Consider the following 23,879-nt stretch of genomic DNA (forward strand, 5'->3'; position numbering starts at 1 on the left):
ATGACGACGTTTCGGTCCGATTTGGACCACAACGTCGGTGTTTTGGCCTGGGGTTAAAGGTTAATTAAGTTTATTTAGGTACACTTACAAATAAGTACAATTATCGTACATAGTGTAAATTACCTAGGATAACCCCCCCCAAAAAAAAAAAAAAAAAAAAAATATATATATATATATATATATATATATATATATATATATATATATATATATATATATATATATATATATTATATATTGCCTATATATATATATATATATATATTACTTATATATATATATATATATATTATATATATATATATATATATATATATATATATATATATATATATATATATATATATATATATATATATATATATATATATATATATATATATATATATATATATATATATATATATATATATATATATATATATATATATATATATATATATATATAAGTGGCTTATTTCTATTGGGGTCCTTGTTTACCCATTTGGGACCTCTCATCATTTTCTACCTCTCTCCACCCCTGACCCCTCAAGGAAGGTTCCTTGGTGTTGGTGAGGGGCTCTTGATTTAGGGAATTGGATCTGTGCTCCAGTTCTCCGAATTAAGCCTGAATGCCTTCCACATCCCCCCAGGCGCTGTATAATCCTCCGGGTTTAGCGCTTCCCCCTTGATTATAATAATAATAATCTCCACCCCTGCACCCTTCCCCGCCCAGGTGCGCTGAATAACCCTTGTAGGTTTAGCGCTTCCTTTCTGATTATAATAATTACCTGCTTGGGCGTCTTGCTCGTGCCTGGGATCTGTTGCAAATTTACTCGTTTCTGTAGATAAATGGTTCAGAGAACCGACAAGTTAATAAATTAGACACATGTGCAACATTTGGGTATCTTTACTAAAGAAAAGTTTCGCCACACAGTGGCTTCATCAGTCTTATACGAAGAAGAATTGTGACTATCAGGAGTTTCAGGTAATCAGTCCCTTAGCCTGGAGTCAATGTAATCAGTCCATCAGTCTTGAAAAGAATACAGCGTATTCACGAAGACGTGCCTTATATACTGTAGACAGGTGAGGTGAAGCAGTCGTAAGCGATATCATAGTGGACAAATCCACATGTGGAATTAGGTCATACCTATAGGTTAGGCAAGTGAAAAATTCCCTGTATCAAGATCCCAAGATGTTGTGTCTGGCAGGAATGTAGAAAAATGGTTCGGAGAAACAAGTTGGTAAGTTACACATTTGCACGGTGGGTACATTGCAAGAGGGGCACCATCCACCAGCTCCTTTGCATACCCTCCTCGTTCTGCTGACATTTAACGTTTTGGTGGGAAACTGGTTGCTAAAATAAGATGACGGTGTGGGAGTTCTGGTCATCTGAGGCTTGGCAAGGAGACGAGGTTCTGGCTTCTATGGGAACTTTCAGTTTCTGTTTCTATTTGCAAAGTGACCCTTGTCCTCTTTTCTTCATGGCTTGGGTTTGGGTAATATGCTCAATAATAACCCACATGGAGACAGAAATATATTGTACCAAACAATTCCACTGCTGGGTTCGTATCCAATAATTTAAGGCTGCACTGGCGGTGACCCAACAAGAACATTAGATAGCTATAAAGTTTAGTGTGCAAATTGATAGATTTACGTCTTAAGAGTGACTTAAGTAGGATTAAATTAATAATAAATAATATTAGAATTAATAATATTATGTTATATTAGGCAATGAGACTGGACTTAAAGTAGTAACTAGTATCCCACCAAAGTAAAGCCAGAGGGTGGTAGACAACTGCTGTTTTCTTTTGGTTCTAGATATCATGGTGCCAACAACCCTTGGGAGCTCTGAGCTCAAGATCCCATGTGGCTTACAAAATATCTGTGGCAGCCAACGAATATAAAGGCTTCACAACGACCATGGACCCTGTTTGTGAGACTCGTCTACGTAGTTTTCCTAAGTAGGTGGATACTAATTACTGGGTAAAACACGGGACGAGTTAGCTTCCAGGCAAAGGCCCACACTGTAGTAAATTAGCAGTCAAAATTGTTCAGTGACTGTCCCTTGAGTATTAGACCAGAAGCTAGTATCCCTTTGTGTACATAAACATTAGTTAGGGAAGCCCAATGAATTCAGGATCCCTCAAGGTACAGGCTGGGGATACTAACCATATTTAACATCTTGTAGGAATCAGTCTTTCAGTGCACATGATATCTTGAAGTGAGGGAAGAAGTCAATAGAAATCTAAGTAGCCGGGGTAGAATTGGGATTTCTAGCTCGAATAGACTCCATAAACCAGGTAAAGGCTGTTCTAGTCTGTGCATAGAGGCAGGAATTTCCTGCAGCATAGCTTAGCAATATCCTAGGCTGGAATATTGCTGTACGCTAACGGGCCCTTTCAAGGCAAGTGAAATTGCTAACCTGGAGAATGTACAGAAAACCTTCACGGCACACACAAATATGATAAACCACATAAATTACTGAGAACGGTTGAAGTCCCTTGATATGTATTCCCTGGAATGCAGGCGAGGAAGATACATCATAATATACACCTAGAGGGATTAGTACCAAATTTGTACGTGAAAATCACTCCCTACAAAAGCAAAAGACACGGCAGGAGATGCAACATTCCCCCAATGAAAAGCAGGGGCGCCACGAATACGCTGAGAAACAGCACAATAAGTGTTGGGCCCAAAACTGTTCAACTGCCTCCCAGCATACATAAGGGGGATTACCAATAGACTTCCCTGGCTGTCTTCAAGAAGGCGCTGGACAGGCACCAAAAGTCAGTACCTGATCAGCCGGGCTGTGTTCCGTACATTGGTTTGTGTGCGGCCAACACTAAGAGCCTGATTGATCAGGCCCTGATTCACCGCAAGGCCTGATCACAGACCAGACAGCAGGGGCATTGACCCCCCGAAATCCTCTCCAGGTATACCCTAGGGGTGCTTGTGAGAACGGGACTTGCTGAGTTTTATGTTATCTGTGTCGACAGTGATTGCCAGAGAGGGCATCTCACAAACTCCCACAGGTATATTTCAACCCCTCTCTGGAATCCCAGAAGGGGGTCGAAATATACAGGTAAATTAATCTTCTGAGTTTCTTTCTCCATATGTGTTATTACTGAGCACTGAAGTGTTTATTATACTTCAGTTTTTCTTTGGGTAATATCTTTTTTCCATACATCAGGAAGCAAGACTTGATACGGTGTAAGCTGTCAGTGCTAACCCAAGAAGAATGTCAGGTTTTCTGCTGCCTAAGTATACTTAACATCATTAGTTTCTGTAGTTAGTCTGTTATATCTATTCTTTGTCCACCCTGCATGTGGAAGAGGCAGTCCCAGGAGAGTATGGAGCCTCAGTCTGGGAGATGGATGGTGGAGTAACGTACAGGTAATCTGTAGAACTTGATAAAACAGGACAAATTGACTAGCCAAGGGCCATATGAGTTAGCCACTTCTTTTAACATATTAATTACTAATTAAACATGTTTCGGTCTCTGCTCCCTATAGATCAACACAGGTAAAAGATTTTTTTTTTTTTACTGTGGTTACAGCTACAAGGATCCCCAATGGAAATAAGTCCTTTTTTCTTACTTTTTTTTTTGTTATCCTAAGTAATTTACACACATGTTGCTATATATGATCATTGTACTTATGTGTACTTTGTAAGACCTTTTACTCACCCTGCCTGTTGTATCCCAGCAAGTGAGCATGTCTCCTGTATTATTCCACTGCTTAACAGAATAGGAAATAACATAAGAGGGTACAATAAAAATGGGAACAATGGCTACAGTTTACTTTATAAACTAAAGTGGGGGAATACGACACATTCTTACGGAGAATTACACAGTATAAATAATAACCTACGAGACTTATTACCAGGGGGAGATGGAGATGTTATCAGTAATACGGAGTTGTACTCTTAATTGACCGATCAGCTGACCCGAGCTCCGCCCTGCATGGCCCACTTCACACTCGGCTGTCCAGAGCTTCCGCCACAGGCCCAACACAGCAACTCTGCCCCAATCTCTTCTCTCTAGCTGCTTCCTAGGGCTTATATGATCCTTAAAGCACCCCCCTAAACTCCAGGTTTTTGGGGCTCACCCCACCCCCATGAGGAGTACTCCTACAATTATTATTATAATCAAAAAGAAGCGCTAAGCCACAAGGGCTATACAGAGCTGCAGGGCAGGAAGGAAACGAGGGCATCAGGTGGCAAAAGGGAGGTGGATGAGTAATAGGTTACGGATAACAGCGGAGCAGTGGATGGTGAAAGGGTAAAGGGCAGCAAGAGACTGAGCTAGAAAGGGCTGAGGGGAGTGTGTAAGGTATCATCATCAGAGTTTGTGGAGTAAATCAGTCGTTGTCAAGAAGTCAATGAGAGAGTCAGGATTAAAGGAGGGTCCATCAGCAAGAAGGGAAGGTAAAGAGAGAGTAGTAGAACGAAGACGGCGTTGGAGGTAAATTCTGCGTGCTCGTTGATAGAGAGGGCAGTCTAACAGAATGTGGCTAATCGATACTGGAACTTGACACTGCTCACAGAGAGGTACAGGGTGCCTCTCCATGAGATACCCGTGAGTAAGACGAGTGTGGCCAATGCGAAGACGGGAGAGAGTGGTCTCCCAACCACGGCACTGATGACAAGAAGACGGCCAGTAACCTATGCTCGGTTTAATAGAATGAAGTTTGTTACCAAGCAGAGTTGACCAACGTTGTTGCCAATGGGCGTGAAGGTGGGTAGCTATTGCAGCAAAATAGTCCAGAAATGGAACACCTCTATAGGAAATTGGTAGGTCATGTACTGCTGATCGTGCAGCAGTGTCTGCCTGTTCATTGCCCTGTACGTCGACGTGACCAGGGACCCAACAAAAAAATAATATCTTTATGCTTCGTAGAGATACGGCGTAGCCAAAGTTGGATACGGAGAACTAGGGGGTGAGATGTATCAAATTTTCGTATAGCCTGTAGAGCACTAAGGGAGTCTGAGACTACCACAAATGATGACACAGGCATAGATGCGATACGAATAAGTGCTGCAAGAATGGCATACAGTTCAGCAGTAAAAATGCTAGCCGAAGATAGTAAATGCCCCCGCACGACGCTGTCCGGAAACACTGCTGCGAATCCGACGCCGTCTGAAGACTTAGAGCCATCTGTGTACACAGCGGTGGCATGAGAATGGGAGTGGAAGTGATCAAGAAAAAGAGAGCGGGAAGCCACCGTAGGCAGTTGAGCTTTCGAGCAAGGGAGTGAGAAAGAACAGACCCGAACAGCTGGAACTTCCCAGGGGGGTAGGGAAAAGTGAGATGCTACATGAACATATAAAGGTGGTAACTGAAGGGAAGACAAGAGTGAATGTAGGCGAAGAGAAAAGGGACGGAGCAAACAGGGGCGGCGAACGAATAAAGAATGTCTACTAATATCGGTGACCATTCTATAAATGGAAGGATTGTGGAGATCGTGAGAGTGTACATAGTAGCGAAGGCAATGGGCATCACGGCGATCAGACAAGGATGGAACATTCGCTTCTGCATAGAGGCTCTCAACAGGGGAAGAGCGAAAAGCACCAAGGCACAAACGTAATCCTTGGTGATGGATAGAGTTAAGGCTAGAGAGAGTAGCAGGAGAGGCCGCGGAATAAATCTGGTCACCATAATCGAGTTTCGATAAAACGAGGGCTGAATGTAGGCGAAGCAGAGTTCGACGATCAGCTCCCCAGGAAAGATGAGCAAGGGTTTTAAGAAGGTTTAGCCGGCTGTGACAAGTTGCCTTCAGAGAGGTAATGTGAGGTTTCCAGGATAACCTACGGTCAAAGAGAAGGCCTAGAAACCTGACTGTATCACGTTCGGGGATACGGGAGCCATAGAGATACAAAGGATGATCGGAGATGACAGAGCGTCTAGTGAAAGTAATTTGGTGAGTTTTGGTACTTGAAAATTTAAACCCATGCATGGTGGCCCAAGTGGAAACACGGTCGACCGCATGCTGGAGAGAAACTGCAATGAGATGACAGTCAGCGCCTGCACAAGCAATAGCGAAGTCATCAACATAGAGTGATGACCAAATATTGGGTGGAAGAACAGAGGCCAAATCATTTATAGCAAGGAGAAAAAGTGTTGTGCTTAGAACACATCCCTGAGGGACACCTTCAGCTTGGACGAAGTCCGGGGAAAGAACATTATTGACTCGAACACGGAAATGTCTGTCAGTTAAAAAGTTCTTAAGGAAGGATGGTAGATTGCCTCGGAGGCCTAAGGAATGGGCCTGGGCCAAAATATTATACCTCCAAGTTGTGTCATATGCCTTCTCAAGGTCAAAAAATATGGCAATAACTGAGTGATTATTCGCAAAGGCATTACGAACATACGTATCCAAGCGTAGTAAGGGGTCTATGGTAGAACGACCCTTACGAAAGCCATATTGACTAGCGGAGAGACTGTTGTGTGTCTCTAAATACCACATTAAACGTCGATTTACGAGACGTTCCATCACTTTGCAAACTGCACTAGTAAGAGCGATGGGATGATAGTGGGAGGCATCATGTCCTGTAGTACCCGGTTTGCGGAAAGGGAGAACAATGGCAGATTTCCACAGCTGGGGAAGAACTCCTTGTGCCCAAATAAGATTGAAGAGGTGTAAGAGGACTACAAGGGCTGACCGATGTAAATGTTGTAACATACGAATATGAATGTCGTCAGGCCCAGCTGCCGATGATCGGCAAGCTGAGAGCGTTGCCTCTAGTTCTTGAAGTGTAAAAGGCACATTATACTGTTCTTCTCTGAGAGAAGAAAAGTCCAAGGGTACTAACTCTCTGGCAGACTTTGAGGAAAGAAACGAGGGGCATAGATGGAGCCCCCGGGAAATACGGACCAGATGTGTGCCAAGTTCAATGGCAACGTCGAGAGGGTTTGCTACATCAACACCAGCGACCCGTAGAACAGGAGCCGGGTCAGGAGAGTATTTACCACTCAATTTCCTCACTTTTTTCCAGACTGCACTCATAGAAGAAGCAGAGGTGATGGTGGAAACATAGTCTCGCCAACAAGTGCGTTTAGCTTCACGGATGACACGGCGAGCGATCGCACGCTTCTGCTTAAAATCAAGAAGTCTCTCAGCGGTTCTATTGTACCGGTACCTGCCCCATGCAGCACGTTTCAAACGTACTGCACGAGCACAAGCAGGAGACCACCAAGGCACGCACTTCTGAGAATGCCTGCCTGAGGTTTGGGGTATAGAATGAGAAGCTGCGGTATAAACTGACGTCGAGAAGAGGTGTAGGAGCTCATCAATGGAGGATGAAGAAGGAACCTCACTAAAAGCAGTGAGGTGTGAGTAAAGATCCCAATTTGCCCGATCAAATTGCCAGCGAGGGCTACGGAAAGGTGGTGAATAGGAAGGAGAAGTAAGAATGATTGGAAAATGATCGCTGTCATGTAAGTCCGGTAGAACAGACCAGGTGAAGTCTAGTGCAGTGGAGGAAGAGCAGACTGATAGATCGATGCAAGAGAGAGTATGAGTACGAGGATCAAAATGGGTGGGAGTACCCGTATTTAAAACATGGAGGGGGTGAGAGGCGAGAAAAGCCTCCAACTGGATGCCACGTGAGTCACAATGAGACCCCCCCCAGAGGAAATGGTGGGCATTAAAATCACCAAGTAACAGAAGTGGTGGTGGTAAGGATGAAACAAGAAAGGCAAAGTCTGGGATAGAAAATGCTCGAGAAGGAGAGAGATATAAAGAACATATTGTAAACCACTTATTCAAGTGGATACGGGCTGCAGTGTAATGCAGCGAGGTATGGACAAATAGTTGACAGTACGGAATATCATTGCGTAGAAGAAGGGCACTTTCATTAAAGGTCCCATCTGAGAAAGGATCCGAAGAATACAATAAATTATAGCCTGAGATAGGTTGGAAGACAGCCGAGTGTAATTTTGGTTCTTGTAAGCAAGCACCAACAGGGGAAAACCTGGAAAGCAACATCTGAAGCTCACCCCGATTACCCCTGAGGCCGCGGATATTCCACTGTAAATAGGCCATGATTGGCGATGAAGAAAATACCAGGAATCTGTAGGTAAAGGCACCTACGGACTAGAGGGGTTAGAAAAGTCAACGTGTGGTGGCATTGGAAGACGTTCAAGCAGCGAAGGAACGGAGCGTTGCGAAGAATGGGGTTGTGAAGATGGAGGAGAGGGAAGAGAAGGAACAGGAAGTGAATCAGTGTCCATTGAAGGTTTAGTCTCTGCAATATACAGTGGACCCCCGGTTAACGATATTTTTTCACTCCAGAAGTATGTTCAGGTGCCAGTACTGACCGAATTTGTTCCCATAAGAAATATTGTGAAGTAGATTAGTCCATTTCAGACCCCCAAACATACACGTACAAAGTCTCTGCAATATATTCTGAAATGGCTTCAAGTGTTTCTGAATTCAAAGATGTATGGGAGACCATATTGGAGATAGGAGGAGGGTGAGTAAAGATTGGGACAGTAATGGACTGTACCAAAGTAGAGGGGGAGGGAAGAGTGTAAGGGACTGGAGAGGCAGAAACCTGGGAGGTGGCAGAAGAGGGAGAAACTTGGGAGGGGACGGGGGTGGAAGGCATAGTACGAGGAGGAGGGTGAATCTCCACACTTGTAATAGAGCCAGAGAGAGGGGAAGAACTAGGTACAGAGACTGGAAAGGTAAAGTGTGGAGGTGGAAGAAGGGAAGGAAGGGGCAAAGAAGATTTGAGCAATGTGGATTTTTTGGACTTCTGAGAAGTAGAGGGGCGATTGGTATTAGGTGTCGTACGAGGTCTTGTTGATACTGGGGCTTGTGAGGAAGGACGCGAAGATGTGAGAACAGACTGAGTTGTAGTCGGGACGTCAGAGCCAAGGACAGCAATAGGATTAGATGCCGGAGTGGCTATGGGAGGGGTAACAACAGAGGAGGCTGCAGAAGATGGGACCCCAGAAGTGGGGGGATGTTTGGAAACACGAGAATAAGAAACACGGGGTAGTCTCCCTTGGAGGCGGAGATGAGTAACTGCCATAGCATAAGGGAGACCTTCTGCCTCTTTGAGGCAACGGATTTCACGTTCATTTAAGTAGACCTGGCAACGGCGGGAGTACGAAGGGTGAGCTTCATTACAATTAAGGCAAGATGGAGGTTGACTGCAAGATGTATTAGAATGGTCGTCGGCACCACAGACTGGGCATTCGGCCATAGATCTGAAATATTTCGCTGGGTGACCAAAACGCCAGCAATTTCTACACTGTTGTGGTGTAGGTATCACCTTTCGAACTTGTAACCGATGTCCCGCGACATATACAGAGGATGGGAGTTCTCAGCTGTCAAAAGTTAAACGAGCCACATTGCAAGGGTAACGTCTCTGCCCCCGGGCAGGAAGGACATAAGTGTCTACTTTGAGGATTGGGAGATCCTGGAGTTCCAGCTGTTCAAGAATGTCATTGCCACATGACTGGAAATTCTGTTGGACTATGGTATGGGGCAGAATGACAGTACCACTACAAGAATTGAGAGAAAGATGTTTTTCAATAGTGATAGGAGTAGTATCGATATTCGAAAGGAGAGAAAGATCATGAGCTTGGGTAGCATTCTGGACAGTGACGATGCGCATACCGCTCTTGAGAGCATGAAATGAAATATCTCTACCAACATGACGCAGGAGCGCTTTGCCAATACTATGGTCAAAAAGGTAGTCAGAAGAAGAAGTCGGTCTTAAAGTAAAGAATTTAGTCCATTGTGTGGTCCGAAACTGAGCGTGGAGAGGGAGTGCTTGACGTGTTGGTCTTTTCCGAGTAGAATGGGAAGGTAACGAAGGAGCATCATCAGGGGATTGACGTTGGCGTTTAGGAGTAGGACCGGAGTTGGTCCAGCGTGAAATGGGCGGGCGATTCAAAAATTGCCGTACCGTAGAGGGAGAAGCCGGAAGCATAGTCAAAGGAGAGTGGAGTTCAGACAAATCGAAGGAGTCAGTCGAAGCCCCGGTACCTGAAGCGGGTGAGGAAACAGCACCAGCAAGAGGTACAGGGGCATCAGGAGTGTCCAAAGAGTGGTCTAAACACAAGGCAGGGTCAGAATGGGGTGCGGTATCAAGAAGGGGCCCGGGGGTAGTGGGTTCATGGATTGGGTTCTCCATGGTTAGGTTACTCCTTTGCTTTTTGTTTTTAAGAAAAAAAAAGAAAGAAGAAAAGAAAATAAAAATAAAAAAAGAATAAAAAAAGGGGGAGCGGGGAGGGATAGTTCCCAGGAGGAATGAAAGGGCCGGAAATCTCCCTCCGCGCCCAAGAGGACCTCAGCACCGCTAGTAGCGCAGATGCAGCATGGAACCCGTGCCATACCCTACCCTTCATGCCAGTAAACCAGCAATCTGGGATAGCAACCTCACATCTGCCGAGCTACCTCGGTGGACAAAAGAGAGGGCGGCCGGATATCCGCCACAAAGCATACCTCCTTCGGCCACCACCCCCGGAATCCGAAAGGTGGCTTCCAGAGATACACCCATCGCCCGAAAGACACCCAAAGCTACTACGGGATACCGGAGAGGGATCGGGATATCCCCAGGCGATCCAGATTCCATGCAAACTACGCCACCGCCAAGAACCTCAACGGAATGGGATGGACCCCGGTGTCCTTTCCCCTACCTAGGAACTAGCGCGCCTGTGGGAGAAATCCCAAAGGCCAAAAAGAGGAAGGGCAAAAGGGAGGGGTGGGGAGGAGGAGGAGGAATGGAAAAAGGGGAGGATGGGATAGGGGAGGGGAGATTGGGGGGTAATTAGGTTCGGTCTGAGGAAGAAGACCAACAGGTCAAATTCCTCAGACCAAGAGCCTCTTCACCACGCCAAGGAGGCCCCCCTTGAAGAGGTTGATTCCTACAAGATATTAAATATGGTTAGCATCCCCAGCCTGCACCTTGAGGGACCCTGAATTCATTGGGTTTCCCTAATATTTAGGTACACAAAGGGATACTAGCTTCTGGTCTAATACTCAAGGGACAGTTATTCAACAATTTTGGCTGCTAATTTACCTCAGCGTGAGCCTTGGCCTGGAAGCTAACTATTTCCCGTGTTTTACCCGGTAATTAGACATCACATAGGAAACCTAAATAGATGAGTCTCACAAACGGGGTCTGATGCAGAGACTTCAAAGTTGTTGTGAAGCCTCTATCTTTGTTGGCTGCCAGACATATTTTGTAAGCCATGTGGGATCTTGAGCTCAGAGCCCCCAAGGGTTGTTGGCACCATGATAGCTAGAACCAAAAGAAAACAGCAGTCTACCACCCTCTGGCTTTACTTGGGTGGGATGCTAGTTACTACTGTAAGTCCAGTCTCATTACCTAATACAGTGGACCCTTGGTTATTGGCTATAATCCGTTCCAGAAGCTCGGCCTATAACCAAAATGGCCAAAAACTGAAATAATATTTCCCATAAGAATTAATATCTAACATAACATTATTAATTCTAATATTTATTATCAATTTAAACCTGCCTAAATTGCCCTTAAGATGTAAGTCTATCAATTTGCACACTAAACTTTACAGCTACCCAATGTTCTTGTCAGGTGGAAGGATATGTTAAGGGTCACCGTGACTGCAGCCTCAAATTATTGGATACAAACTTGGCAGTGGAATTGTTTGGTACAATACATTTCTGTCTCCATGTGGGTTATTATTGAGCATATTATCCAAAGCCAAGCCATGAAGAAAAGAGGACAGGGGTCACTTTGCAAATAGAAACAGAAACTAAAAGATCCCAAATGAGCCAGAAGAGCCCAGTCTCCTTGCCAAGCCTCAGACGACCGGGACTTCCACACTGTCATCTTATTTTAGCAACCAGTTTCCCACCAAAACGTTAAATATCAGCAGAACAAGGGGGTAATGCAAAGGAGCTGGTGGATGGTGCTCGTCTTGCAATGTGCCCAGCAGGCAAATGTGTAACTTGCCAACCTGTCGTTTCTCTGAACCATTTTTCTACATTCCTGTCAGACACCATACCTGGAATTTACCTGGAGAAGGTTTTGGGAGTCAATGCCCCCATGCTCTGTCTGAGACCAAGCCTTGTGGTAGAGCAGGGTCTGATCAACCAGGTTGTTACTGCTGGCCGCATGCAAACTGTCATACAAATCACAGCCGGCTGGTCATGCACTGACTAGGTGCCTGTCCAGCGCCTTCTTGAAGACAGCCAGGGGTCTATTGGTAATTCCCCTTGTGTATGCTGGGAGGTAGTTGAACAGTCTTGGGCCCTGGACACTTACTGTGTTGTCTCTCAGTGTACTCGTGGCACCCCTGCTTTTCATTGGGGGAATGTTGCATCTCCTAGGATTTTCTAAGTGTATATTATCATGTATCTCGCCTGCATTCCAGGGAATACAAATCAATGGCCTTCAACCGTTCCTAGTAATTTAGGTGCCTCATTGTACTTTTGTGCTGAGAAAGTTCTTTGTAAACTCTTCAGGTCAGCAATTTTGCCTGCCTTGAAGGGGGCAGTTAGTGTACAGTATTCTTTTCAAGAGTTATGAACTAATTACACTGACTCCAGGCTAAGGGACTGATCACCACAAACTCTTTCTGATCGTCACAATTCTTCTTTGTATCCATATGGACTTAGCACATAAAATCAATATATTATTACACCTAGATATTTTTTAATAGTATCCTACTGTTCTCTTTGCTCTACTCATCCTACATATTTGTTTAGCTGTGTAGACACTGTCACAAATCACTTCAACATCAAATTATGGAAGCTTTTCTTGTCTTGTAATCAGTTATGAACTCTACACAAATTTTATTCAAAATAGGTTATTAAAAGAAATGGCTTACTAATAATCTTATTTATGAAATTATTTGGTTCAAATTAAAATAAAATCTTTGTACAGTACAGCAAGGATAGCAATCACAGTACAGAAAGCATACCCTAATTAAGCTCCATTACAAATAAAAATTGTGTAAAATAGTTTGTTTATATAAAGCATTATTTCTCATAAAATTCTTTGAATATTTGCAGACTAATGAATCTGCCACAATATTATTACTCATTCATTTAAGATACAGTATATAACTGTACTACTACTAATAATTAATAATAATAATAATAATAATAAAAATTAGCCAATAATTGACATTTAAATTCCCACACTATTTGTATAGTGTGTTTTGATTTTTTTTAAATGCCATGTTTATTTCAAGCAATATGCCCCTATAAGGTGTACACTAATCAAATTACTGGAAAAAAACCAACATGCCCATCTAGTTACCAAGAGGCACATAAGAGTAGATGAAACATAAATTATCTTTCTATAATCCGGTTAAAAGTGAAATGGAATCTGTACCTCATCATGACATCCTCATGTTTTCTAAACGCAAACTATTTTATTCACAGGTAGTACACCGTATGGTAATTCATAAATGGGATAATGTTAAATCAGCAGATAGTTTTTGTTTTTAAAAATGCCAAATGTGCATGAAGAGGCCTTACTGTTATGTAAAGTATCATTACTCGTGCTTGAGGCAGTCGTTTTAGAGGCATGCTGAAATGTATACAGAACTGACCAAGTTACTGTTAATTATCTTACACCACCAGAGCTCACATTTGTGAACAAAGAAGGTTCAAATCAAAGAGCCATATACGGTAAATTTGTGTTGGTGAAAATTAGACAAATTTTGTTTCCAGACCTTCCTAAACAAAGGAGAAAAATGAAAGAAGTAGAACAATACTTAAGGTCTAAAATATTAAACATAAAGCACCTTCAGTAACAAGAAGAAAATTTGATCAAATATGACCCAATCAACCTCATTTTAATTATTCAAGACATCAAAATTCAAGTAATCATCATAAATGCCAACTTTAACCCTTAAGCTGCTGAAGGGTTTAAAACATACCAGATGTAATAATCTAATTACTTATTCTAAGGTGATACGGTTTGGTGGTGATCGGTTTATGGCACCGTGAGTGCTTGCCACACGAAGGAAGTGTTTCAACCTTTTTAAAGTTTTTTTTTTTTTTCTAAATTTTTTTAAGGATCCCGTTTCACGTGGACTTTTTTTTTATATAATTCACTTATATTGTTCAGTCACATTAAAGAAATGTAAATGGCATTGACTGCCTTCCACAATGTCCTGAATACAATTGTTTTTTTATACAGTGCAGCAGAACTGTTTTCATTGTAGTCTTAACCAGGCTATTTGGGACCATTTTGCAAGTGCTAAAATTTTGGGATAAATTTAATTTGATGAAATTTTTGCAGTTGGCATAAATTTAAGTCATTGGCAGCTTAAGGGTTAAAGGTTTTGAATAAAAAAAAGTACTAAAATTTTGGCCAGTTTATCTTTATTATCAATGCAATTTACATTTCCTCATTGGTTATAAGGCAGTCATGTGACATTACTCAAGTGATGTCATGATAAAATATAAATGCACTTAAAAGGCTAGGTGGGAACTTAGCAAATATGGGTGCATAAATAATGAATGAATCACAAAAGCTAGATAAATGTAATGCCATAAAAGAGCAGCTGGTAGGCTTAAATCTTTGGAATGTAATTTTCATCTGTTTGGACCCAATAAACAGACCAATTCCAGGAAAGCAGAACACAGTTGAGATTAATGGGTGTTGTCTTCTAGTATGAACACCAGAATTAAAGCCTGCTTTTAACTAAAATGCTGTATGACCCTTTTGGGTTTAGTGCTTAATTTGATTATATTATTGTTTAAAATAAAACACTTAGCACAGTCTTCATACAAAGCCTAGCTGTTATCAAATGCAAATAACCTTTAAAATTTATTGGCATGTACAAACTAAATGCAAAATATACTGCTTATAATTTAGAACTTCATGAATGTGTGGCACTTGGCAATTACACTGGGGGATGTTTGTATGACACTGATAATTTCTTCAACACTTATCAAGACTGCCTGAAGACAAATTATGCATGTTTGTATATTTGTGAACATACATATTAAACTGATATATGATTTAAAAATGACAAATTATGCATGTCTGTATATTTGTGAACATACATATTAAACTGATATATGATTTAAAAATTAAAATATTGGGAAAGGTCCACACATCCCTAGGCAAAAAACATTCATTGATCTCAGTTTGCTAAAGAATATGAACAATGTAGCATGAAAATGTTTAAATTTCATTATAACAACGTTTATGTAAGTACCACACATTAGTTTATAATTCAACAAAATAAAAAAAAAGTATTTGTTCACACAATGGTCCCTCAAAATAACAATTATAGTACAGTAGTTGTGGCATAAGTGTAAGCCTGTTTAAAAAAAAAATGAAAATGTACTAAAATTTGACACAAAATCTTATGCCTTATATTCTAATTTATAACATATACTACTAGAAAGTTGTAGCAAAATGCAAATTAGGTCTTGCCCATCAGTAAATTGTGATAAATAATTATTTGAAACAAACTTAAGCAATTAAGAGTAATAACTTTTTGAGCTTTTATAGGCATTTAAAATGTATTATTATAAATTTCAATCTACATAAAAATTTTCACTGCATAATTTTTTAATTACTATATTTGTTCCTGCACACACACAAAAAAAAAATCAATATTTGTAGATGTGCCTTATCAGCAATGCTACTGACCCTGAAATACACTGATGTCATAAGATTATCCTCAACATGACATCCACTGACATATATCTATCTTCACCACATAGCAAACAGTGCTAAAACTGAAAAGTAACTGAGTTACATCCCACATGATATAAATAATCATAAGATATGACAAACACAGATTACAGATATAGTATTCTAAAGAATTACAACTTCATTTTAAACATTTATGCACTTAAGAATTCCACTGATACTGCTAATTGTAAACCACTTTGTCTAATTTCCACATTACCTGAATTTCACAACGCTAATCTGATGATAATATGCTATTCTGAGAGAAATATATTAATGGCTTAACTGCCTGTTGCAAACTTTCTTAATTTATAACCAAATAAATTTTTGCATGATGCTAGAATAATGCTTGATAACTCAACTGTACGAAACAAATGATATAACTATATCACACTAAAAATAAAGCACAAATCTGGTTTGACTATGAGTACTGCTGTACATAAAACATCTCTAGGTGACGAAATAAATTCAAAAGCAATTCAGTGTACAGCCCTAACTATCAAAAGGCCTTTAAAACTAATAATAAATCAGTTATTTACAAAGAATATTTCAGAATATATTTTCAGAAATATATATGTATATGAATTCATGAATATAAGTAAGAATGTGTCTGTGTGCCTGTGTATTTAATGTATGTAAAATCTGTGATGCTACTTGAATTATGTAAAAGAGATTGTATCATTAGGCTAAGGAGCTTTGATTTGGCTTTGTAATGAACAGATTATATCATCTTGTAATCTTGCTTAAAAATTTAATCTGGCAGGTTACAACTGCTGTAAATCAGTCAAAATTATTTTCTTACAAGGTTATGGGTGCCGGACAACTCAGTAAACTTTAATAAAATTAATATGATGTAAATTATTCTGGCTATGACAGATTGTTAATGTAGGCAGTGTTTGGTCTTGCTGACATGTATATAATTAAACACACATGGCAACAAAGCACTATTTTATGATCAAAACTTCAGTTTTAAATTTGAACTTATGCTTAAAATAAAACTCTTAAAAACTTTTCTTGTAAAACCCATGTCACTGATATGATCAATGAGTCAATAACTTCTAAAATGTGTTTTCAATACTGATATACAAATCATGTTAAAAAACTACCCAAGGATAAAGCCTTGTTATTGACTGTGCAATTAAATCCTACATTCTTTGCTATTACTACTAAGTCACTTAGTGCAATGACTGATTAAGTCTAGCAACTTAGAAAATACTGTCAGCTGTGTCTACAAAATGCTGAACAATGGAATCTTATACCCATATTCAGCATGCTTTACATCAAGCAATACTCAGGATACAATGCTCTCCCGGCCATGTGCAGCACTGCCTCAGTTCCTTAAGTGTTTATATAAATATAGTGAATGTTTACCTAATTATTCTTCCCAATATTCACCATGTGGACATAAAAGCACAGATGATACTGATTAGAGCAAATATGTTGGCACAGCATAATAAAGAGTACACAGCTTCATTTAGGCATGTGTCCTGAATATGGGCCTTATGCTAATTCACCACATCAAAAGCCATGAAATTCTGCGATAGCAAAGCTCGATGAAAATTTTATAAAAAGTCTATACATTTTAAGAAACATTACGTACCATTCATACAACATATACACTTCAAACACTCAATTTTTGTTCACCTAATTTAATTCTTTTTGGTATCCATATTGGGTATGTAGTCTCGTGCCATGAGACATGCAAACACTGTCATGATCATCTTGGGTTTCACTTCAGTGAAGTCTTCAGGGAGGGCATAGATCCGAGCGCCAATCTTTCGTGCCATCGAAATTGCGTACTTAGCATTGGCAATATTATCCTGAAAAAAAAAATCTAAGATTAAAAAATGTTGCTTGTATTTACTTAGAATTTCTCCCTTTTATTTTTCCATCCTCACAGGAAAATACAACTGGGTTTAAAAAAGGTATCTTCCACTTGAAACTGTACACAGGTCAGAATGTATGGTGTAGGAAGTGCATGTATTTAAATACTGTGGAAAGAATGTATCACAGGACGAGTCTACTAAGGTTGACCCTTGAAGGAGATGGGATTTTCCTTGAAGCTGAACTGGAACTAATCTCCCTTTCCTAGGATCTAAACCTGATTACCTCCCATTCCCCAGGCGCTGTAAGACTCCCTTATAGGGTTAGTGCTTCCTCATGTACACACAAAGGAAACCCAAAAAATGCATATACAGAGACCACTTTTTCAATAAAATGCTAATGAAATACTGCACTAAAGTGCAAATTATACTGTGTTTATGCAACAATTACTAACCCAGAATTATACATTCCCATTCCAGAGGTATGCCAATACTACAGTTCAGACAAACTGCAAACATCCCCACCCCCTCCTTCAGAGTGCAGGCAATGTACTTCCCACCTCCAGGACTCTTAAGTTTGGCTAACTGGTTTCCCAGAATCCCTTCACAAAATGTTACCATACTCACACTCCAACAGCTCACCAATTCCAAAAACCTTTTGCCTACACTCACTCCTATTTGAGACATTCACACACACCTGCTGGCAGAGGCATCCCACATATACAGTATCTCTTTTCGGTGTTCTACACTTTCATTGCCTTTCAGCTGAGCAATTGTTCAACCCGCTGGCAATGTTCACTGGCAGGTGGAACAATGCCTCAATTTAAAGCCAATGAAAATGTGGAGAGCCAAAAAGATGCTGTATATGCAAGGCCCTCTCATGTCTATATAAATAAAAGCAAGGAGAAGAGGTGAGATAAGGGACACTGATAAGAAGTGGCAATGGAAAGAAAACAAAAGGAAAAAGAAATGGTAGTAAGAGTACACTGAAGTAATTGTGGTGGTGGCAGTAGTAGTAAAGTAAAGATTATCCCCATCATCTGCAACTTGCCTCTTCATCCTTTGTTATCTTCACAACATCATAATTGATTGTGCCGGGTTTAATGGCATCAACAAGGTCAATAACAGCAAGGGCATTCTGGAGACTAGAGTCCTGGAAGCTTCTGATGCTTGATGTCTTGCCAGCTTCCTTTAATTTGGAATTGACCCATGTGATGATCTCGGCCTCTACAATAGGGCTGCCAGAATCTGCTAACTGTGTTAAGATGGACAGGGTGTATGCCCTCATCAACTGCCAGATCAGGGCTGAAATGTAGAGTTACAAAAATTAGTCACCATATAATATTTGCACTTACGCTTTGATTCTCTACAAGTAGTGCAGGCAAGCCTCATTTAAACTTGTGGGTTTTGCTCCAAGGAATTCAAGTTGCTTTTTCCTTTCTTGAATCAAACCTAATTTCATCCTACTTCTCAGGTACTGCATGACCCTAAAAGTTTAGCATTTTCCCATGATTGAAATGAGCATTAATATGTGAGATGGTGTAAACAAAAGTTAAAAGCAGCAACTTTAACCCTTTGAGGGTCGAGACCCTCGATCCTGAACTCCCACTCAAGGTCGAAAATTTAAAAAAAAAAAAAAAGAAAAAAAAAAAAATCTTTTCCCGATGGTAATGACACCAAAAGTACGAAATTTGATGGAAAACTTTTGGAATCATGCTCTCGCAAAGTTAGTGGTCTCAACGATATTTATGCATCGGCGATTTTGCCCATTTTGAGCCCTATTTCGGCCAATTCCAATGTTCTAGTCGACTAAAATCATAGCTATTTCCATTTGTTCTGTCGATTGAATACAAGAAACTGCCCATTTACTGATTTCAACTACCCAATAAAGTGGTCAGAAATTGGCAATTTTGCCAATTTCACACACATTTCAGATGCTGCAAATTTCAAAATAGGGTCCAGAATAAACAAGACACATTCCTGGCACTAAAATAACATTTTCTCTGTTCATTAGTCACGTCTCCAGGCCCCTCTTATATCACTCTTGCTTTCCATTTTGAAATTTCATTCTCACAAAAAAACAGAAGATTTACTGTTATGCAGACTACTGTATTACTGTAAAAAAATGGTTTAAATAATATCAGCGCACTTGTGAAAGAATATTAGACTCGCCAGTTGACGTGTATTGGATGCATGGCGTGATTTGTTTACTCTTGAACAGCGGCAAAAATCGAACATTTCTACTACTTTGAGCTCAATTTCAAGGTACTTTTCATCGTGAAATCAATCATCGTCATCTCTATTTCTGTAATATATTTTCCATTCTATCAAGTGAGACCAAGAAAGCGAGAATACAACCATAAATACCATACGAAAATACACAGCAAAGTAGCTGTTTTAAACCAAAAGCACGGTTGGAGTTTTTTTTTCTCATGCATTGCATGCTGCAGGATTTTTTTTTAAACTGCGCACACTGACCCCGCAGACCCATTCTTTCGGATGTAGGCCTACCAGCTTTCTTCCACCAGATTTAAAGGCACTAGAATCTTGGCATATAAGTACGTGACCGACACTGGCTGTTAAGATGTACATGTATGTGACTGATCTTCAAAGGGTTAAGGGTGTAGGATAAAAGAAGCAATTTAAGAGTACATGGCTCTAGGGAAATATGTTAAATGTTCTTCTTTACACAAAAAATACTACAGTTGAACTTGTTTTACCTATGCACACTGACAAAAATGTAAATTATTCAAATAAATTTGGGAGTATACTTGTCGACAGGTGGGTATATGAAAGATGAAGTGGACCATAGAATTGATCTAAGGAACTGAACTTTTCTTCTCTTTCCTTGGACTGAATCTGACTAACCCCCCTTCACCTAAGCACTGTATGACTCCTATAGGTTCAGTGTTCCCATGAATGTAATAATACTAATATAAATCAGATTCTGAACATCAACAATAAAGTTACAGTACTGACAAAAACTTGAATAGAAGAATGAACATGACAAGTCAGATAGAGGTAAACACAATCTCCATCCATCAGTGAGACTAAACACACAATTTGTCTGATGCACCTGAGACAAGATTTCTTTTTGGTTGACTGCTTGATCAATCAGTCTGTTACTACTCACAGCAAGCAGGATTATATTGTCATCACAACTTTTGAGTTGGGTACAGAGATGTCTGTAATAAGCTACACCTATAAAAATATTATTAAAATTTCTTTATCCAAAATTTTCAAAAATGCAGATAATTGTGGCTACAGGTAGGTGATACAAAGTGGTGAAAACATAATGACTAACCTAAAGTGAGAGTTGGGTTGCCATCTGCTAAGTCTTGTCCGGCAATACCCACAAGGCTGAACTTCAGCTGTTTGCCAAGCTCAACTGCATAATTGCAATTTTCAAGTTTCTCCATAAACTTCTTCAGTTTGCTGAACTTACTGTAGAGAAAGAAATGGCTTAATGAATAAAATAAAATCAAGGAAAAAACTTTCATGGCCTTGGGGTACAGTACATGAATGTTACAACTTAGATTTATAATCTAGATCATTCAATACCTTACTAAATTCATGATACTCTGATATATCAGTTTACTAATGTACAGTCAAACCTCAGTTTTTGTATGCCCCAGTTTGTGTGTAAAACTATAGTTATTCTCTATATAATGTATTTTTTGTTAATATTTTTGGGTGTCTGGAATGGATTAATTGGATTTACGTTATTTCTTATAGGAAATATTGCTTCAGTTTTTGTATGATTCAGGTTTACGTCAGATTTTTTCGATAAGATTAATCACGATAATCGAGGTTCCACTGTACTTCTAGGAACATGAATCAGCTGATGCTCTTATTCATTACTATAAAATATATTCACAGTAGCCAACTGCCTAGTCTTAATCTAATAATATTTCTCAACTTCCATACAAATCAGCTGTGAGCAAAAAGAAAGGACAGTGGCCTATCATTCTGCCTTTCATCCATTTCATAGTGAAAACCTTTCACCCATTTGTTATATAACATGAAACTTTGTTAGTTTTATTATATTCTGTAAGTAATATAATGTACAAATATCGAGCAGGGATTTTATCCAAAGTATAATCAAACTTAAATTCTCTAGTAATATTCCATTAATGTTATAAATTTGGCTCGTACATAATACATAACAGTTACCCTAAAAATAATAAATGCGAAAACATTTCACCCCTTATATATACGGACATATACACAACATTAGAGAGAGAGAGCCATGCATTATGAAGGTGCCATGATTAAATCACTGGACTCTTAGAGACTATCCCTCAGTCACACACCCCTTGATCATATATCCTGTGATGTCCTTTCATCCCTCACCTTATCAAATCTGATAATCTCTCACTTTCCCCAAAGGCCCTGTATTACCCTTATGGATTTAGAACTTATAATAATCATCCTCTAAGGTTTTGATGTGATATGCTGGCCTAGTTTAGTTTTCAGACAATAATAAATGTTAAAAGCAGGTGGGGATATAGTTTTGGAGTGGTTGGTGCAATTATTTAATAAATGTATGGAAGAGGGTAAGGTACCTAGGGATTGGCAGAGAGCATGCATAGTTCCTTTGTATAAAGGCAAAGGGGATAAAAGAGAGTGCAAAAATTACAGGGGGATAAGTCTGTTGAGTATACCTGGCAAAGTGTATGGTAGAGTTATTATTGAAAGAATTAAGAGTAAGACGGAGAATAGGATAGCAGATGAACAAGGAGGCTTTAGGAAAGGTAGGAGGTGTGTGGACCAGGTGTTTACAGTGAAACATATAAGTGAACAGTATTTAGATAAGGCTAAAGAGGTCTTTGTGGCATTTATGGATTTGGAAAAGGCGTGGATGGATAGGGGGGTGGATAGGGGGGCAATGTGGCAGATGTTGCAGGTGTATGGTGTAGGAGGTAGGTTACTGAAAGCAGTGAAGAGTTTTTACGAGGATAGTGAGGCTCAAGTTAGAGTATGTAGGAAAGAGGGAAATTATTTCCCAGTAAAAGTAGGCCTTAGACAAGGATGTGTGATGTCACCGTGGTTGTTTAATATATTTATAGATGGGGTTGTAAGAGAAGTAAATGCGAGGGTCTTGGCAAGAGGCGTGGAGTTAAAAGATAAAGAATCACACAAAGTGGGAATTGTCACAGTTGCTCTTTGCTGATGACACTGTGCTCTTGGGAGATTCTGAAGAGAAGTTGCAGAGATTGGTGGATGAATTTGGTAGGGTGTGCAAAAGAAGAAAATTGAAAGTGAATACAGGAAAGAGTAAGGTTATGAGGATAACAAAAAGATTAGGTGATGAAAGATTGGATATCAGATTGGAGGGAGAGAGTATGGAGGAGGTGAATGTATTCAGATACAGTGGACCCCCGCATACAGATTTTAATCCATGCAAGAGGGCTCATTGGTATGCGAAATAATCGGTATGCGAATGAATTTTCCCCATAAGAAATAATGGAAATCAAATTAATCCGTGCAAGACACCCAAAAGTATGAAAAAAAAAATTTTACCACATGAAATATACATTTTCCTACACACAAAGAGAAGGATACATGCACAATAGTAGAGTAGTACATGCACAGTATATATTGTGCATGTACTAGTCTACTAAATGAAGAATAAATGACACTTACCTTTATTGAAGATGCAGCAATGACTGATGAGACACTGTGTCCTGGGAGTGCCTTTTCCTCCTGAGTACTGTAGGTCCTGTTTGGCATTTTCTTCCAGAACAGGTCTTATCACACTGTGTATGTCACTACGATTCTTAAATCTCTCAAACCAACCTTTGCTGGCTTTAAATTCACCAATATGAGCACTAGTTCCAGGCATTTTTCCCTGTTCACCTGGGTGTTAGTCGACTGCTGTGGGTTGCATCCTGGGAGACAAGATTAAGCACCCCAATGGAAATAAGTTAGACAGTCTTCGATGACACTGACTTTTTTGGGTTATCCTGGGTGGAAAATCCTCTGGGGTTAATTGTTTCTTGGTATATTCTCAATAAGCCACACCAACAACAGTGCTACAGCAGCAGCAGACGATGCTACAGCAGATGATGCTACAGCAGCAGCAGACGATGCTACAGCAGCAGCAGCAGCAGCAGCAGCTGACAGTGCTACAGCAGCAGCAGACGATACTACAGCAGCAGCAGACGATGCTACAGCAGCAGCAGACGATGCTACAGCAGCAGCAGCAGCTGTACCACCAATAGTAGCGATGGTTGATTGGGGTTCATTATACAACCTGGCCAGCTCGGAGACACGCACTCCACTTTCATACTTATCAATGATCTTTTTCTTCATCTCTATAGTAATTCTCACCCTTATTGCTGTAGGGTTGGCACTAGAAGCTTTCTTGGGGCCCCATGGTCACTTATTTTCCAGATAAAATCACCAAAAACACTG

The 23,879-nt window shown here is 40.2% G+C and overlaps 1 protein-coding gene and 1 long non-coding RNA gene across 3 annotated transcripts in view; one reads left to right on the plus strand and one right to left on the minus strand.

The window, feature by feature from the left end:
• Positions 1-1,811: 1,811 nt before the first annotated feature.
• LOC138854971 (uncharacterized) lies at positions 1,812-12,678 on the plus strand. Its single transcript, XR_011394141.1, has 3 exons — positions 1,812-1,943; positions 11,128-11,306; positions 11,551-12,678. It is a non-coding gene; the product is annotated as an uncharacterized lncRNA (long non-coding RNA).
• A 126-nt stretch (positions 12,679-12,804) lies between these two features.
• Positions 12,805-23,879, minus strand: part of Fim (plastin-2 Fim) — a 273,290-nt gene continuing 262,215 nt past the window's right edge. For both annotated transcript variants that reach the window (XM_070101298.1, XM_070101299.1), the window contains exons 9-11: positions 20,767-20,906; positions 18,514-18,767; positions 12,805-17,459 (exon numbers count right to left, since the gene is read on the minus strand). In XM_070101298.1, the coding sequence (XP_069957399.1) occupies positions 17,289-17,459; positions 18,514-18,767; positions 20,767-20,906 (565 nt within the window). In that variant the 3' untranslated portion in view covers positions 12,805-17,288. The remainder of the gene's footprint in view (positions 17,460-18,513; positions 18,768-20,766; positions 20,907-23,879) is intronic.

The sequence above is a fragment of the Cherax quadricarinatus genome, chromosome 76 (assembly GCF_038502225.1).
Source record: "Cherax quadricarinatus isolate ZL_2023a chromosome 76, ASM3850222v1, whole genome shotgun sequence".
Taxonomy (NCBI): domain Eukaryota; kingdom Metazoa; phylum Arthropoda; class Malacostraca; order Decapoda; family Parastacidae; genus Cherax; species Cherax quadricarinatus.